This window comes from Echeneis naucrates, chromosome 24 (assembly GCF_900963305.1).
Source record: "Echeneis naucrates chromosome 24, fEcheNa1.1, whole genome shotgun sequence".
Taxonomy (NCBI): Eukaryota; Metazoa; Chordata; class Actinopteri; order Carangiformes; family Echeneidae; genus Echeneis; species Echeneis naucrates.
Window position 1 is genome coordinate 395894 of NC_042534.1, and position 16692 is coordinate 412585.

Genomic DNA, 16692 nt, shown 5'->3' on the forward strand with positions numbered 1-16692 from the left:
CCTACTGTGTTTCCTCCTGGATGTAGAAAATAGCTGTAACCTGCTGCTGCTCTCAGTTTTCCAGGAAATATGGATCAGTGTTCACCGTCTACTTGGGACCGAAGAAGGTGGTGGTGCTGGCTGGATACCAGGCGGTGAAGGAGGCTCTGGTCGGCTGTGCTGAGGAGTTTGGAGAAAGAGAGCAAGTGATGATTATGCATGAATCTAATCAGGGACACGGTAACGCCTTTATCTTCTTACTGTTAAACATTAGATCCAATGTAAAGTTGTTTGTTCTCCACTTTTTACATTAAGTGACAATTTGGCCATTTCTAATGTTTTAGTGAGAATATTTGCTGTTCACGGTTTTCTCATTAACTCAGGTATTGTTTGGGCTAACGGAGATTCATGGAAAGAAATGAGACGCTTTGCTCTGACCAGCCTCAAAGACTTTGGGATGGGAAAGAAGGCCAGTGAGAACAAAGTGATCGAGGAATGTGACAAACTGACTGAACTGTTCATGAAATCTGACGGTAGATGTTAACCTTTAAAGTTAAAGATATGACCAAAGTTCTCTGGGAATGATTTTCAGCTTTGCTGTTTCCTTTGTTCCAGGAGAGACCGTTGATGTGGCTCAGCTGATCCAGTGTGCCACCTCCAACGTAATCAGCTCTCTGGTCTACGGCAACAGGTTCCAATATGATGATCCGGAGTTCATTTCTTTAGTGAATCGAGCCACCAGGCGTCTGCAGCTGATGGTCTCCCCTTCAGTTCAGGTTCATCACACCAACTGTTACTGTGGAAATGAGGAAATGTCTTAACTCTTCACTCTCCTGGTAAATATTCTGAAATCCTCTGACAGATGTACAATCTCTTCCCGAGGCTCTGCCAATGGATCCCCAACAGGAGGGAGTTCCAGAATATAGATGCCGATGTTAAAAAACAAAACTTGATGCTGTTCAGGCAGCTGAAAGAGACGCTCAACCCCCAGATGTGCAGAGGCCTCATCGATGCCTTCCTGGTCCACCAGGAGAATCTGAAGGTCGAACAGAAGGAACAGATGAGTTGTAGCTGTTGTTGCCTTTAACTCTGTGCTCTTTAAACGTCAGGTCTGAAGAGGTTTGGATTGTGAAAGAGGACATTTATCCTTTTTTATTTTTCCACCTTCTCGTGTGAATAGTTTGCATGACTCAAAGTAAACAGTAAAGGAAGACTCTCTGTTGGGGTATGTTTGTGAGCTGGTCATTGTGTTTCAATAGTTCCACAGATGTTTTGCTTCCTGCAGGACTCTGGGATCACCGACAATCACTTCCACGACGAAAACCTTTTGAAATCAATAACGAACCTTTTTTCTGCCGGCACCGACACAACAGCAACGACTGTGATATTTGGACTTCAGCTCCTGGCCAAGAATCTAGAGATTCAGGGTAAGGATCCTGAGACACACAGCAGCAGACAGAGACATCAGCTTCACCATCACAAAGCCCTGTCCTCTCCCAGACCAGGTCCGGGAGGAGCTGAACAGGGTTGTCAGAGGTCGTCAGGTGGTGGTGGGGGACCGGAAGAACCTGCCCTTCACCAACGCCGTCATGCATGAGATCCAGAGAATGGTCAAGATTGCCCCGATGGGGATTCCTCATAGAACGGCCAAGGATGTGACCTTCCACGGTTACTTCATTGAAAAGGTTCAACTTTTCTTATTTTCATGGTTCAAAACCAAAAGTGAGAACAATTTCAGGTTCTCGAATCCTTTTTCAGAAACCTGAGCAGAACATCATATTGATTTTCTGGATCGTTGGCAGGGGACGGTGGTGTATCCCCTGCTGGCGTCTGTCCTGCTCGATGAGACTGAGTGGGAGAGACCTTATTCCTTCTATCCTGCTCACTTCCTGGACAAAGACGGGAACTTTGTCAAACGGGACGCCTTCCTGCCTTTTTCTGCAGGTTTGTGAGCAGAAGTTCTTGCACTTTTTCTTGGTGTTTTTTTTTTTTTTTAAAGGTGACCTGCAGCTCTTGCTTTTTGCTCACAGGTCGCAGGGTTTGTCTTGGAGAAGGTCTGGCCAGGATGGAGGTCTTCATCTTCCTTGCCACCATCTTGCAGCGCTTTTCTTTCTCTCTTCCAGCTGGAGTTTCAGGCGACGAAGAGGTTCACGATCACTTACTTCTCACTCTTCACTGTTTACCTCCCAAGCAGTGAGGAGGAGCTTGTTCCACTGCAGTAGGAAAACATTCTGCTTCTTCAGCTTTGTAAGATCTTAATCTTTGTGCTGTGTCCTTCAAACGATACAGCTGCTGTTCAGAAAACCATAGTGATCGGCCTTTCAGTGATATAATTTATTCATTACAACTGGACAAAACAAATAAACCCCACAAACAGACTTTTGTGCTGTTCCTGTTACCAAAAAAGAGAAAAGTTAGTTCATCTACTTATCAGGACAACATTCCTACAAGTTTACACACAGAATAATTTCAGTTATTCAAAAAAGAAACTGAAGATTTAACCCCGTTGAAAGTAGAATAATAAATGCAGATTCAGTTATGGCAAAACATGTAAATGATTTTCTGCCGACTCAGTTGATGATAAATATTCTCAGACAAGCTGAAGTTGCAGAGCCGTCCAATAATATTCATCAAAATGTCTAAACAGAACTGCAGACTGAAATTCAACTCCAGATGAAAATTCAGTAAAAAGTAACCAAAACCTTCTTTTAGTTAAAGTATAAAGATATTAGCATCAAAAAATATCTTAAATGATCAAACAGACTTATTTGGCCCGTTTCAAAGAAATCAGACTGTTTGTTCTTTAAAACTGCAGCTAAAGTCGGAGCTACAGAGTCAGAATCAGATTTCACATTTAAACTGACACTACAGAAGTAGAAATGAATTTCCTCCATAAGCACCATTTAATCAGATGAAGACAGAAATGATTCTGGTGTGACATTTTGTGCTTCTCCAGTTGTCTCGGCTTGTTTTGTCAGTACTGGAGAAAAGTCACAGGATGGCGCCATCACATCTCCTCAAAACTTAACACAGAACGAAAGCAGCCGTCAACAAAAACGTAACAAATTAGGCATCCAAGCATAAAACTCGGGGTTGTGCATCTATTTCTCTTTGTGCGCTGAACTCAGAACGTTGCTGTGTTCTGTTGGTCCATAGTGGTTTTTCTACTCATCATCAACATGTTCTACGTGTCTGAGCCAAATCAGAGTCACTGGGCTCATAATTCACATTTAGATTCAATGAGATGAATTAGTCCAAAAAAATCAGGATCTTTGAGAATGATCTATAATTTGAAATTACACAAATCACGAGTTTTCTTCAAAAGTTGAATAAACTGCCGGCTTCTTCATCCCTTTGCTCGCTCAGATGAAGGGAAATCGCTTTGGAGAGTTTTCTCTGATCTGTTGGAGGTCAGCAGGTTTTCCTGCCACCTCAGATCCACCTCAGAGCTTCAAATGGCAGATAATTAAAAACGGCCTCTGAAAGATTTCACTTCTGTGAGAGTCATTTACTGTCCTGGACTCTGCTGTTCTGCTCCAGCTCACTGGGGGGTTAAGGAGAATATTTACATTCTTTATCTTTCATTGAATTATACTTCATGCTTCAGGAGACAACATATCCCATCCGACCTGGGGAGGTCTCTGGACCCCCCAGGAGGAGCAAGGAAGGGTTTGTCGGGCCACAGCAGGACCTGGTTTAAACCTGAAACACTTCCTGTCACATCATTGCACTGAAATTGTGTTGTTAAATCACTTCCTCAGCCTGCAGTCTGTAAAGAAGAGAAGTGAAACAGCAGTGAGTCTGAGCTGCAGCCCAGGACATCAAAACATAATTCAAGTAAACTCAGGAAAAGTAGGTGCTGTGCAAGTGGCAGAAACCAAGAAGAGCGGCTCTTAAATTCTCTCTCCAGGGTCTGAGGAATGTTCTCTTCATCGAACTGGACCATGTGATGCTAATCCAGGAAGTCTGCTGTCCGTCGAAGCTGGATCAGCATCCAGGAATTGAACTGACACGCCACTTTTCACAAACGACCCAAGAATTAAAGTGCAGTGGAGCTTTCTGCAGGCCACGACTTGCATACTTTCCTTTTTCATGGAGCACACCGCCCCCCGCCTGAATCCAGTGTAGACTGTGGCTGTGCTTGATTGAACTTGGCTCAAATATTGTCCTTCCGAATGTCAAAGAAATTCTACTTGCCAATAAAAGTAAGAGTCCACCTTCAGGTCCGTCCCTCCGAGGCTTCAGACCTGTTTCAGAATTCAGGAGCTTGGCAGCTTCACAAAGAAGTTTCACGGGAGAAGCTGACAGACTCCTGCAGCTTGACCCTGTTAGTCTTGGTGTCTGAAGGGCCGGCCCCAGGACACTCTGAGGAGAGCTAGGAGGACGGGATGAAAATGTAGACAACAGTCAGCACCACAGTGAGTACAACACTCACAGAGCTTCAGGAGAGACATCAATACGACAACTCCTCTGCTTTGATGAAACTAATGAAGAACATCTGAAAACGTTAAAGTAGGACTGAAGCTGCTGGGTCGTGGACCTAAAGATCAGCCTTGATGGCTTCTGAACAATCTGTTCTGACAAAGTGACACAAACACCTCTGACCGTGAGAATCTGGTCCACAATCTAAACTGAGGAGGAGGATGATGAAGAGTTCTGGTTAAAGGGCACTGAGGTGCCATTCAGCGGGACGCAGGAGGGCAGAATAGAAAAAGCTCCCTGAGCTGACAGATTTAATGCCTCAGTGGGGCCCCTGATCAGACACGGAGCCGAGGCCGAATTTAAGAGACAGACTTTACAGCTTTGTGTGTTTGGAGGATCAGGTGGACAAAAAAAGTCCAAGAATCTGTCTCAGATCAGACACTGAACAAAGACTGTCTTCTCTGAAGCAGGAAAGAACAGAAACGACTCAGCGTGGCAGTGATGTAACATGTAACAGACTCACATTGTATAAAGTGGAGTGCGTATTTTTGTGTGTGCAGTTTAGTGTGCCTACTTACTCCGAGGTGGTTGTTGTCGGCTCCAGTGTTGACGTTGTGTCTCTTCAGTTCTGACTTGATTAAGGCTGAAAGGACAGAGAAGAAATATTACATGTCTACACACACACACACACACACACACACACACACACACACACACACACACCCCTACCGGTGAGCAGGATTCCAAAAAAGATCCAGATGCAGAGGAAAAGGTTTCCAGCCATAGGACCATGATCTGTGGTCAGTTTGCCCTGAATCAGAGTGAAGATGATCCCGAATATCTGCGCACACACACACACACACACACACAGTCAGACTTTCCTTCCTGTTGTCGTGGTTCCTGTACCACATGTGTTGTGTGTCTGTGCTACCTGAGCAAAGGCGTTCAGGAGTCCTGACGAGGTTCCCTCAGACTCGGGGTAGGTGATCTCCACCCCGAACTCGAAGCCCAGGGGCAGATACCCCGTCATGAAGAACCTGCAGGGCAGACGTCAGACATCAGTTAGACCTGGACTCTCCTCTAACATAAAGTTTGGGGCAGTTTGGCCAACCTGTGTTGGACTTAAAACGAGTTGATCAGATCAATTCTCTCTTGAGGAGTTTGTTAAAATAAAATAACCATAATGCTGTGTCTTTAAAGGGTTAATACGTGCTGTGTTGTGTGCGCATGCTGTTGCCTCGCTCTGCTTTTGTGAACACTGTGTGTGTGAACGGTTGGTGTCTGTTGATGATCTGACTTTCTGTCCTCAGCTTGTTTTTGAGTCAAAGTTTGGCTTCCTGTTCCACCGAGAACACTATCAGGATGGTCGTACCCCAGAACTCCAGCCGTGAAGAACACCAGATAGATGTCATCCAGATCCAGAGTGAAGGTGAAGACCAGCATCCCCAGGAAGGACAGAGTGTACACAACCAGAGTGGTCATCCTGGAACACAGCACCACAAACACACAACAACAGTTTCAATGTTCATGCAGGAGGAGGAGGAAGTGAAGAGTGTGTAACTGAACCTACTTGTACGTCTTGGTGTGGTCCAGCCACAGACCACAGAGGATGGATCCAAACATTCCAGCAACAACCAGAGTCAAACCAATTCTCCCAGCATTCAACTCTTGATTCTGCAGAGAGAGGAAGAGGAAGATAAGATAATACTTTATGTCTCCCCATCGGGGAAATTCAAATGTCACAGCAGCACAAGGCAATAGAACAGGTGACAAATAAAGAAAGACAACAACAACAATAAGAACAAGGTAACAAAAGAAGAGCTGACTTCAAAGCTTTTGGTCTGATCAACAGACATAAAGATAAGGAGAGTTCAAATGAGGACGACTGTGTGTGTGTGTGTGTGTGTGTGTGTGTGTGTGTGTGTTTTGTCACTGGACGGCAGGCATGTGTGAAAGCAGCTAATGGACTCTCATCACAGCCCTCAGACACCCCTTTGTTCTCGGTCTGCCCCCTAAAGGTTCGTTCTTCTCTCTGTGGTCATGTGTCCTTGAGTGTTTTGAAAGGTGATTGTAAATAAAATGTATAATTACTATTACTGTTATTAATATTAGGTTGTGATGTCCTCACACACAGATCAGCTGATCTGTCTTTGGAGACTCACTGGGTTTGATCTGTTGGATCAGTGGCATCATCGACGATTTAAAACTGAAACAGTAGAAGATGAGCACTAATGTGGGCGGAGCCAAAGAGTCTGGTCTTTACCTCGTAGCAGGACATGATCATCTGGTTGAGAAGCGTCGACACAGAATAGAAGGACCCGGTCATTATACCTGAGAACACACACATGTATTGACAGAGGTGTGTCTGACCCATGAGTGTTGGTGTCTCATTAACCCTAACCCTCTCCAGGGGAAATAGATCGTCAACTTCAGTTGTCCAGAATTTGGAAAAATAATAGAAAAAAGGGTGAAAGTCTGTTGTTGTGGCCGTTCTCACCGTAGCTGATGAGGAGTAGGACAAAGGGTTTGTTCTTCATCAGGTTGATGATGGACTGTCTGTAGGAGTAATCCTCAGGAGTCGAGTCTGGAAGGACAGCCTGAGCCTGACTGGGAGGGAGTGGGGGCCGGTCCTTTATGACTGGAGAACACAGTCTGTGGTGACTTAACAGTAAAATGGACTGATAAAACTAGACATATTCATTTTAAACTATACTGGATCCCCAAAAAATGTCCAACTCTCTTCAATATAATACATCAACACTTCCAAAAACAGACAAACCCACCAAAACACTTTTTCACTGTCACTAATTCTACACTATCTGTGCCTACCAAAAAACGCACTCTGAATGTTTCCTTCTCCAAAGAAAAGTTCCTCTCATCTGTTTGGGTCCTTTCTGTCTTTGTCTGATCAGGAGTTCTGCTCAGTAATGATGAAAAATCAGCTCCAAATATCTGATTGTCTTTATTCTGTCAATACAATAAACACTGAATCATACATGACTGATCCAGAGACTCTGATTGGCTGTGACATCACCGATCACAGCCAATAGGAGCGTCTGATGTAGAGACGTGACTCTAGACGTCAGCAACAAAAATGGAGGTTACTGTTTGATTGACAGACTTTAGCACCCCATTACAGACAGAGGACAGAGTACAGAGCTGGTCAGCCCCCTCATGTCGCTCTGCTCTCACATGTTTGGTCACCTGACATGAGTCTGAGGTTAGTGAATCATAAATCCCCTGAAACTAGAACAGATGTAGCTCCCATGACGGAGGGCAATGTGTGTGTCTGTGTGTGTCCTTGCTCCACACCTATGACAGTGAGGACAAAGAGGGCAGTGGAGACGGCGGCGGTTCCGTAGAACATGACTCTGATGTTGTGGCCCGTCAGCTCGTCATCATCAATGTTTGGAACTAAAACTGGAGGCAACAGGAAGCCTATGGCCGTTCCCAGCTGGGGACGAGAGACATAGAGATACAGAGAGAGAGAGAGATAACTGCATTCTGTGTTATCATGTCACACATATTATATGAGTATATTTATCTTCTATGATAAAGTTTTTGTTGTGTTAAATGTGTTGTTACAGTCTGACACTGGAGGAGGATTTTTTTTCACTATCTGACAACCCAGAAGTGACATTTATTTATTACTGGCACATTTTTAACAGGGCACTTTATCTGATTTTCATCCGTTTGTGTTTTCTTTGTCTTTATTTCTTTGTCTCTCTCCTCTCACCTGGTTCTGTTTATTTATTTATTTATTTATTTATTTCTCTGTCTCTCTCCTCTCACCTGGTTCTGTTTATTTATTTATTTATTTATTTCTCTGTCTCTCTCCTCTCACCTGGTTCTGTTTATTTATTTATTTATTTCTCTGTCTCTCTCCTCTCACCTGGTTCTGTTTATTTATTTATTTATTTATTTATTTCTCTGTCTCTCTCCTCTCACCTGGTTCTGTTTATTTATTTATTTATTTATTTCTCTGTCTCTCTCCTCTCACCTGGTTCTGTTTATTTATTTATTTATTTGTTTATTTCTCTGTCTCTCTCCTCTCACCTGGTTCCCCAGGACGGCCGCAGCGCAGGCGGTGGACACCTCCCGGGGTCCGAACCAGACCGAGGCGATCCGGGAAGGCAGGCCGAGGATGAAGACCTGCGCCACGGAGCAGACGACCTGCGCGGTGACGGTGACTCCGAACAGGTCGGGCCGGACGCTGGCGGTCTTGAGCCAGGCTCCGGCGCAGTTGAGGCCGGAGCCCAGCAGCGCTGTGAGCCGCAGCCCCCTCCGGTCCAGCAGCCAGGTGGCCGGGAAGATGAGCGGCACGTAGGCCAGCATGTAGACGATGGAGAGCCAGTCCACCTGGCCGTTGGTGACCCGGTAGAAGTCGGTGAACACGTTGGTGATGATGCTGTACTGGATCCACTGGAAGGCGTTCACCAGCGAGTACAGGCTGAACACGGCCAGCACGGCGAACCGGCGCCGGTACAGCCGGGTCTGCAGCCTCTTCCTCCGCCGCTCCTCCTCCTCCTCCTCCTCGGCCGCCTCCCCGCCGCCTCCGTCGGGCAGCATCGCCTCTCTCTCATCCGGAGCGTCCTTCTCCGGCTCCGGTGCGGGCTCGGTGTCGGTGTCCACTTGCCGAACCCCGCCCGACGAATCGGGACTCTTCCGGATTACAGTGACGTCGGCAGGTGCGGCGGGGTCCGCGCGCAGATGCTCCTGCACGAGCTCACCGGCGACCATGATGCCTGTCCCGGAGGCTGCGACCTTAGACTCCCGCCGAAGAGACACCGGAGTACTGACACCGGATCAGCAAACCCACCGAGTCCACGTGGTGCTCATCCTCCAGATCCCTGTCTGTCTGTCTGTCTGTCTCTCTCTCTCTCTCTCTCTCTGTGTGTGTGTGTGTGTGTGTGTGTGTGTGTGTGTCTGTGTCTCTCTCTCTCGTGCCTTGCTGACACGCCGCCTTCCGATGCCCATGAGCCAATAGCAGAGCAGCACGAGCCTGAAATGTGTGACCATAACTGCCATGAAATAATAACGATAATAATAATAATAATAATAATAATAATAATAATAATAATAATAGCGGTGTGTAATACAGCACCGTGTATCTGACTACATTCTATTAAAACTGTGTTTCTGTTCCACAGAAGAACATTTTTATATTTTATATTTGAGGATTCTGAACTCTCCTGTAGTTTTTAATTATATCCCATTAGCAGCACACATTAATAATAAAGAAAAACATCTCAATTCTCCTCAGATCATCATCTGCTCTAATCCTAATCCCCACGACACACGGGGGTCCGCCCACCGTGACGTCACCTTCCGGCCCGTGTTCAACACGCAGTTCGTAACCAGGATGTAGATTGTGCAGTTGACCTGCTCTGTTCTGTGCTGATTGGGTGGTTCGGTCTGTCAGTCACACTGTAGCCCCGCCCCTAGCCCTCCCCTTCTTTCTGGTCTGTTTCCCTTAAATGGAGCTTCGTTTAAAAAAACGATGTTAATAATAAATAAACGAGTTAAATAGAACAAATTGTGAAAATAATCACACCAGTGATGCAGCAGAAGTGAAGTTGTGGTGAATTGTGTGAATGAGTGTGTTGTGACTAAAATGTGTATTAATGACTTTAACCTTTGAGCTCGTTATCCTAATAACTTAAATGTGATTGAGCTGAAAGGGAATCGAACCTGTAACTTTTGGTGCTGACGGTAACTCCGCTGACGCTTCCTCCAGTTTCCTGTTGCCATGGAAACCCCTGAGCGCGCTTTGGCTCGTTCATGACGGTAAACAAATAAACAGCCTGCCGCCATGTTCGGAGCCGAGCAGCGGGCTCTGCTGGAACTCAACCTGCGGAGGGAGACGTGGTGCCGGGTGGAAGACGACCCCCGACGGTCCTGGGAGCGGGCCGAGAGGCGGCACTACCGCGGACACCTGCGGACCAGCCCGGCCCTCCTCAACGCCCTGACCGGCCAGCAGCGCCCCGGGGCGACCCGCATCGAGCGGCCGGCCCCTGCTAAGCTCCCGGAGAGACGGCACTTCGAGGAGAGCCGTAAGGAGACTTTTCTGACCTGGGGGGGGTAAAGTTTAACTCTGACTATCCTTTATATGTAAAAAAGGTATATACAGTCCAGGTAGACCTCCACGCTGTCTCCAGGTTCTGCATTCAAAGGTCTGAGTCCTCAGAGGAACCCGTCAGGACTTCTGGGACTTTGTGATGTCACAATGAAGCTGTGCCGCCCACCTACACCACCCAAACTTTACGATTTCCTCTGAGCTCTGCTCTGCTGTTCTCTCCTCCAGATCAGTCCCACCTGGTGTGAAGAGCTGCAGCCGACCGAGACTCCACACATCAGACCTGAACACTCAGCATTTTATTTCAGAAAACAAGTCCAATAAAGGCCTGTAAAAACCAGTTGGTGTCCTTCAGCAGCTCAGATGTGTGAAAAACCTAAAAACACACCACAAACCTGTGTGTGTCAGTGTGTGTCAGTGTGCGTCAGTCTGGGGAACAATCTGTGTGCGTTCTGTGTCGTGACAAGCTGAACAGTTTGTGGAGACAGACCTTTGACCTCAGCGATGTAGCGGCAGGAGGCAGAGATGTTTCTGGGCTCGTTCCTCACCTGGGGGACAGGAAGTGGAGCTGCACTCAGCATCCAAATGTGTTTGACCCAGTTGAACGGTTTCAGACTCACCTGCTTGTCGAGCCCCAGAGCAGGAGAGTCCGTCTCCAGACAGATGTGTTCCAGCGGCAGCTGCTTGATAAGTTTCTCTCTCTGTGGATGGATTGAGATGAAGCTCAGAGGAGCCAACTGACAGAAGATCAACCATTAAGAGTCAAAACTGAAAATCAAGTGTTCCATTTACAGGATTCAACTGGCTCTCATGGCTTTTCGTATTATTCAATTTATTTAAGATTGTCTGCTCAGTCACACAACCAGAACATCCCATTTGTCTCATTTGTTTTTTGTGTATTTATAATAATTGACAGGTTTCACGGTTCGGACCCAGACTCTGGGCCCAGGTCCAGGTCCAGGTCTATCATTAGTCCCTGTTAAATCAGGGTTTGTCTCCATGGCGGGGGGAATATATTGTGCTTCATCAGTATAGTTTATATGACTGGACCAAATATCAGTTTAAGTTTTATGGATTTAGTGAATGTGCGAACAAAGCGGTTTCTGTCATTCATGTCAGGATGTAAACTCATTCTTTAATATAATGTTCAACTTCCTGTTGGAGACCCACCTGCTGATTCCTGCAGACCGCTGGTGGAAAGGAGAAGTAGTAACCGGCCTTCACACCTTCCAGAGCGACCGATGGCTTCCCCGCAAAGTTATGAAGCAGAGCGCCGCGGATACCTGTCAGGAAGTCAGACAGTGGGGTGAGCTGCTGCTGCGTCTGCGGTGTGGACCTGACACAATGATGGACGCCCACCCTGCTCTCTCATGGTCTCTATGGTCACTTTGGCAGCTGATCGTGAGTGGATGTTCCTGTGCACAGTAAAACAGTAAGGAATAAGTGAGAAGAAAGGCCATTTCCCCATAGATTTAAATACAATCCGAGTTCTTTTTACAACCAATGACCACCAGTTGCCCCCTGATTGTCAGTAGATAGAATGAAGGTTTAAGGAGCTGGCTACACTTTACAGATCCAAAGTCCAGGTCCTGTCGATCAGGCAGCTGAGGAAAGTGCAACAAAGAACCAGTCAGTCCAGAGAAGGATCTCTATGAAGAGGTGAGTTTTCAGGAGCTCTGGACCTCGGTCGTTCAGCCATGTGATCAAGAGGATCTCTTCAAAGAGAAACTCCTCTCAAAACCCTGACAGGACAACCTGGATCTGATCTAATAGATGCTGAAGTTAATCCTTAATCCATCTACTGAAGTGAATCTGAACCCCTCACGTGGACTACAGCTGACAGACAGTTAATGAAACATAATGTGCTCACACAGGAAGGTCCAGTTGTTTGGCAACGTCGAGCTGTTTCAGGAACACAGTCACTTGGTTGTCTCTGTCCTGCTGAGTCGGCGTGCACCACGGCGTGAAGTCTAAACCGATCTGCAACCAAAAGTACACAGGAGCAGCTGAGCCAATGGCCAAAGGTTCAAATGACACAGTCTACTACAAACACATACTCGTGGTTTCCTTCTTTTCCTGATAAAAACAGTGTAAAGCAGAATACACCAAAGAAAAGCTCCACAAGTCACAAACCTGTGTGAACTCTGGTGTCGTGCAAATTAAGGAAGCGTCCAATGTGTGTCCCGTGAGACCATCTAACACCTGAAATCTGCTCTAACAAACACATATTTCCCCCACACTTGAGGACTAAAAGAATGTGTGTGTGTTTTTTGCACTTGGTATCACGTCCTTGGAGGGGACACAGAGTTTAGAGCCTTGAGAGGGAGGACGTTTGGTCTGGTCCTCTGTGTGTGCGCATGCGTTTACCTCTCCAATAGCCACAAGGTGTTCCCTGTGTTTGTAGAAGAGCGGCAGGGCTTCATCCAGGTCCTGTGAAGAAAATATGAAGAGCTGGATACACCAAAGCAGTAATTTGTCTGTCAGCCATCTTGGTTTTTTTAAACCACATTTGGGGGGTGGGTTGCATGTAATATTTATAAATCAACTTTGTTCCAGTTTCAAAGCCCTGAATAAAGAAATATTTTCAAAACAGGATGGAGGTCTGTAGAACAGCAGCCTGTTGTATTAACACCAGAGTTAATCCTGGCTAAGATGACCTCAACACTGTCCTGTCAGTGAAAACCATTACATTTCAGTCAGCTGCCTTATTTGGATTCTTCACTTGAGAAGATTAAACACAAAACCTTGAAGAGAATCAGCTGTGTTGGCAGGACTCAAACGTCTCACCTGTATGTGCCTTTCAGTATTTTAAATAACGGCCCAAAAAACCAAATAAACACACCCTCCTCGCCTCCAGGCGCCTCAGAAACGCACCCCTCCTCACACTGCTTTCTTCAGCTGGGACTGGATAGAGTTACTCTCCTTAGTTCAATAATCACAGGATGGATGTGGTGCTGTCTGTTTGACTACCTGAAGCTTCACACTGCGCTGCTCAGGCCCCCCACAGCTCTGCAGGGGATGGACCCCCAAACATGGAGCCACCAGATCCGGATAGCTGTGAGAAGGGAAAGAACAAAAACAGCAGGCATAACAACCCTAAGCTCTCCAGCTGAGAGCAGCTGTATGAGACCAACTCAGCATTTTTATTTTGTAGGAACTTCAGAGAGTCGGCTCTGTAAAATAAACCAGACCACATGATCTACATTTTATAGGCAGCTACACACTTCACACGTCCTTGGACTGATTATATAACATGGAGACAATCAGACCTTTGCTGCAGCTGCAGAACTCTGTTAAACTCCCTGACTTCTTCTGTAACTGCAATCAGAGTCTTTACCCGGGCCTGCGTGCGCGCACACACACACACACACACACACACACACACACAGTTATACAGTACAAGTGTCTCTATCTGTGTGTGTTCTGAGGCTTGAACTGACCTCCCTGGTCCTCTGGATCACATCCTCCAGGTCCTGCAAACAATATTAAACCCAAAGATATCAACTCGGACTTGGCTGTTAACGGTGACTGTAACTTTTGGAGTGTACATGCTGCTTTTAGTGAAGAAACATAAATATATTATATTTTATAACAGGTCTGCATGCTGAATGAACTTTGCTGGATAGATGTTTAGCTAGCAGCTTCTTGGACACTTTCAGACCTACCTCTTCAAACTCGCGGGCTGATATGTGACAGTGACAGTCGACAAAGACACTCTCCATTAAAAAACAAAGTTATGAGAGCTAAACACAAAAAAAAAAAAAAAAAAACAAAACAAGAAAGCTGTGATTTTTGTCGATTTCGTCGAACCTGACCGGCGGATATGTTCATTCTGCACCGCCAGCTTCGTTGTTCCTATCGGACGGATTTGGCGGAAGGATCAGGAAGTAGATATGCACTTCCGGTTTACGTCAAAAATATAAACAGACTTGGCGGTAAAGATGTCCGCCGTGGAGGCTGAAAACTGTCCCGGAGATGGAACAAATAACGAACACAGAGTTCAGCTGACATCGAAGAAACAGGTGATGGAGCAGATGGGTGGATATAAGGACCTTCTGAGGACAGCTCTCCGGGGACAGGCGGACATTCCCGCGGACACACAGAGGGCTCTCCTGCAGGAGCTCCTGGCGGTGAGTCGAATCAGACAATCGGGACAAAACCGATTCGTTTATTTTTACGGCTACATGAAGTTGAAGTTTTCTTATCTAAAGTTTGTTCACACGCAGTTAAAACAAAGAAACATAAAGGTCCCTTAAATGTTGTTCGAGATGAACAGCCAACATTCAGGACGAAGTGAAATCTGATTCGGTGTTTGCGGTCATTTAGTTTAGTTTCAGTCAGAGAAGGCGTGTTAATAAAACACCAGCCGAATGTTTCAGCTGTGATCTGGATCTGTGCAGAACTTTGAGGCTGCGGTTCAGGACAACGTGCTGGTGAACGGACTGCCGTGGGAGGAGGCGCCGGACGCCGAAGGTGATTCACCGTCTTTGACCTGACTTCACCTCCTTTATCAGCCTGTTTTTGTCAGACTCGGTTCTGTCTCTAACGCACAGCAGAAGACTGGGGAGCTGATCTGGACAGCCTCCTGGACGACACCATCGTTGAGACCAGCAGGCGGCGCCGGAAGTTCCCCAGACAGATCCTTCCACATGTGGTTCATTCTCTCAAAACTGAACGGAAACTTATGGTGGGTGTGTGAGAATTCACTTCTGTGTCCGACTGGAAGCCAGTGCAGAGACCATGGTTTTACTTGGTGCTAAAGATGCTTTATCTCATTATTACAAAATTTCAGTTCAATGGGGAAAAAGGGAAAGGCATCAAAATGAAAACTACATAAAATGAGCACAACAACAAAGAGGAATGTGTTTAAGTTTTGTCTTTAACAAACACGCTGCTGCTGTTTTTCAGGGACTCTATGAAAAGGCTGTCAAACCCAAACAGGTTGTTCAAGACCCTGATCAAGGTCATTACACACAGACACACACGCTTCCCGCCACATTTTTCTTTTATCACTGGTAATATTTGTCTGTGGTTTGAGGTTGTGTTCTCACAGCTTTACACTGGGCTGTTTTTGCTTTCATATCATCAGGAAGAACTACTTCTCTTTAACACAACGGTTTGAAAGTTTCACCATCCCTGAACTGAAATACCTAAATCAGTGTGTTGGTGGTTGTCAGCAGATTAATAGTGAACTGTGTCAGGATTAATCCAGAGCCTGCTGCGGCCCATTCACAGTATCAAAGGCAGAGACTCGTGGTCCGACATCTTTTTTATTTCCTTCCAATGTGCAGTTATTGTGATTTTTTTTTTTTTTTAGGGGAAAATGTCAGCATCATGAAGAACAATTACAAAACAACATGATATGTAGTAAAAAATCATCTGCATCTAAAATGGAGTTGGACTCATAACACATAGTGGAACATCAAGAATTGTTTTGATGTTTCACATATATATGTGTGGACATCAGTCTTCCTTATTGATGTGTGTGTTGTTGTCGGTCCCTGCAGAGAGCATCATGACAACTTTGTCGGCTGCAGCTCCAGTGATGGTGAAACAGGCCATCCAGGTGATAAAGGTAACAGCCAACCTGCTGTCGTTCATTTTCATCCAACAGAACACAACTAGAAATATAAACTTATATGTCGTCTTTCCTTTACAGTCCATCAACACTCTGCAGAAACAAGCTGAAGGCCTCTGTGAGGTTCTCAACATGAAGCCAAGTTCCGCCTCCCTGGAGGTCCACAAGGAAGTCTTTGGACACAACGGCCATGCAGACGCTCCACGGGCTGCTGTGGGCGCAGCTGCTAGGAACAGGCAGCCAATCAAGAGAGCTGTGGAGGACGCAGCAGCCACAGACTGTTACGTGCCTCTCGCCAAGAAACCAGAACATCCAGAACGTCCTGCACATGGAGGAGGCTCAGAGTGAAGTCATAAAGCAACGGGGTTGGACTGTCCAGTTCGGTTGTTTTACGTGTTTATTACATTTCTGCTGCAGGAGAACTAACTCGCATTTCGAAAATACCAGAATAAAACAGCAGCATGAAGGACTAAAGTGAAACAGGTCAAACCAGATCATCCCATTAGTTTTTTTTTTTATCATCTGAATGTAGACCTCCATGTGTTTACTTCACAGCTGAACCTTTAACCAAATAAAATGAGGATCATAAATGTATTTAATACGAGCTGCGATTCTTTCTGTGTGAAGAAATGATGAA

The 16692-nt window shown here is 45.9% G+C and overlaps 4 protein-coding genes and 1 pseudogene across 8 annotated transcripts; 3 read left to right on the forward strand and 2 right to left on the reverse strand.

Annotated features, from left to right (window-relative positions):
- Positions 1 to 51: 51 nt before the first annotated feature.
- Positions 52 to 9811, reverse strand: flvcr1 (FLVCR choline and heme transporter 1). 2 transcript variants are annotated; one of them, XM_029496553.1, is made up of 10 exons: positions 8458 to 9811; positions 7714 to 7855; positions 6899 to 7039; positions 6665 to 6732; positions 5972 to 6075; positions 5774 to 5884; positions 5333 to 5438; positions 5131 to 5242; positions 4980 to 5044; positions 52 to 159 (listed from the first exon to the last, which is right to left on the reverse strand). In XM_029496553.1, exons 1-10 carry the CDS (start codon positions 9139 to 9141, stop codon positions 82 to 84), a joined length of 1611 nt encoding a protein of 536 aa, XP_029352413.1. In that variant the 5' UTR covers positions 9142 to 9811; the 3' UTR covers positions 52 to 81. The 2 variants fall into 2 exon arrangements, with proteins under 2 accessions (XP_029352413.1, XP_029352412.1); XM_029496552.1 differs by lacking the exon at positions 52 to 159 and adding an exon at positions 2099 to 4354.
- Positions 90 to 3458, forward strand: LOC115037810 (cytochrome P450 2K4-like; annotated as a pseudogene).
- A 62-nt stretch (positions 9812 to 9873) lies between the features above and the next one.
- tatdn3 (TatD DNase domain containing 3) lies at positions 9874 to 14268 on the reverse strand. 2 transcript variants are annotated; one of them, XM_029496533.1, is made up of 11 exons: positions 14143 to 14268; positions 13918 to 13950; positions 13747 to 13820; positions 13448 to 13532; positions 12845 to 12907; positions 12348 to 12457; positions 11837 to 11892; positions 11648 to 11760; positions 11098 to 11178; positions 10968 to 11025; positions 10783 to 10853 (listed from the first exon to the last, which is right to left on the reverse strand). In XM_029496533.1, exons 1-11 carry the CDS (start codon positions 14197 to 14199, stop codon positions 10837 to 10839), a joined length of 747 nt encoding a protein of 248 aa, XP_029352393.1. In that variant the 5' UTR covers positions 14200 to 14268; the 3' UTR covers positions 10783 to 10836. The 2 variants fall into 2 exon arrangements, with proteins under 2 accessions (XP_029352392.1, XP_029352393.1); XM_029496532.1 differs by having other exon boundaries at positions 9874 to 11025.
- spata45 (spermatogenesis associated 45) lies at positions 10167 to 10817 on the forward strand. The gene is made up of 2 exons (XM_029496534.1): positions 10167 to 10454; positions 10706 to 10817. The coding sequence occupies exons 1-2, from the start codon at positions 10214 to 10216 to the stop codon at positions 10723 to 10725; spliced, it is 261 nt and encodes an 86-aa protein (XP_029352394.1). The 5' UTR covers positions 10167 to 10213; the 3' UTR covers positions 10726 to 10817.
- Positions 14269 to 14395: 127 nt separating the features above from the next.
- nsl1 (NSL1 component of MIS12 kinetochore complex) lies at positions 14396 to 16649 on the forward strand. 3 transcript variants are annotated; one of them, XM_029496723.1, is made up of 6 exons: positions 14396 to 14607; positions 14878 to 14950; positions 15031 to 15164; positions 15386 to 15440; positions 15985 to 16052; positions 16137 to 16649. In XM_029496723.1, the coding sequence occupies exons 1-6, from the start codon at positions 14419 to 14421 to the stop codon at positions 16401 to 16403; spliced, it is 786 nt and encodes a 261-aa protein (XP_029352583.1). In that variant the 5' UTR covers positions 14396 to 14418; the 3' UTR covers positions 16404 to 16649. The 3 variants fall into 3 exon arrangements, with proteins under 3 accessions (XP_029352583.1, XP_029352584.1, XP_029352585.1); XM_029496724.1 differs by having other exon boundaries at positions 15034 to 15164; XM_029496725.1 differs by having other exon boundaries at positions 15037 to 15164.
- The last annotated feature ends 43 nt before the right edge of the window (positions 16650 to 16692 follow it).

Excerpts from the sequence above, each read along its gene's own strand:
- tatdn3 (XM_029496532.1), bottom strand. The coding sequence starts at position 14,199 with ATGGAGAGTGTCTTTGTCGACTGTCACTGTCACATATCAGCCCGCGAG. Across the intron at positions 12,908-13,447 it reads AGCGCAGTGTGAAGCTTCAG|GACCTGGATGAAGCCCTGCC; the intron begins GTAGTCAAACAG and ends TTTTCTTCACAG. Across the intron at positions 11,179-11,647 it reads CGGTCTGCAGGAATCAGCAG|AGAGAGAAACTTATCAAGCA; the intron begins GTGGGTCTCCAA and ends ATCCATCCACAG.
- flvcr1 (XM_029496552.1), bottom strand. The coding sequence starts at position 9,141 with ATGGTCGCCGGTGAGCTCGTGCAGGAGCATCTGCGCGCGGACCCCGCC. Across the intron at positions 7,856-8,457 it reads CGGCCGTCCTGGGGAACCAG|CTGGGAACGGCCATAGGCTT; the intron begins GTGAGAGGAGAG and ends TCTCGTCCCCAG. Across the intron at positions 5,045-5,130 it reads TTTTGGAATCCTGCTCACCG|CCTTAATCAAGTCAGAACTG; the intron begins GTAGGGGTGTGT and ends CTGTCCTTTCAG.
- spata45 (XM_029496534.1), top strand. The coding sequence starts at position 10,214 with ATGTTCGGAGCCGAGCAGCGGGCTCTGCTGGAACTCAACCTGCGGAGG. Across the intron at positions 10,455-10,705 it reads ACGGCACTTCGAGGAGAGCC|ATCAGTCCCACCTGGTGTGA; the intron begins GTAAGGAGACTT and ends TCTCTCCTCCAG.
- nsl1 (XM_029496723.1), top strand. The coding sequence starts at position 14,419 with ATGTCCGCCGTGGAGGCTGAAAACTGTCCCGGAGATGGAACAAATAAC. Across the intron at positions 15,441-15,984 it reads TGTTCAAGACCCTGATCAAG|AGAGCATCATGACAACTTTG; the intron begins GTCATTACACAC and ends CGGTCCCTGCAG. Across the intron at positions 16,053-16,136 it reads AGGCCATCCAGGTGATAAAG|TCCATCAACACTCTGCAGAA; the intron begins GTAACAGCCAAC and ends TTTCCTTTACAG.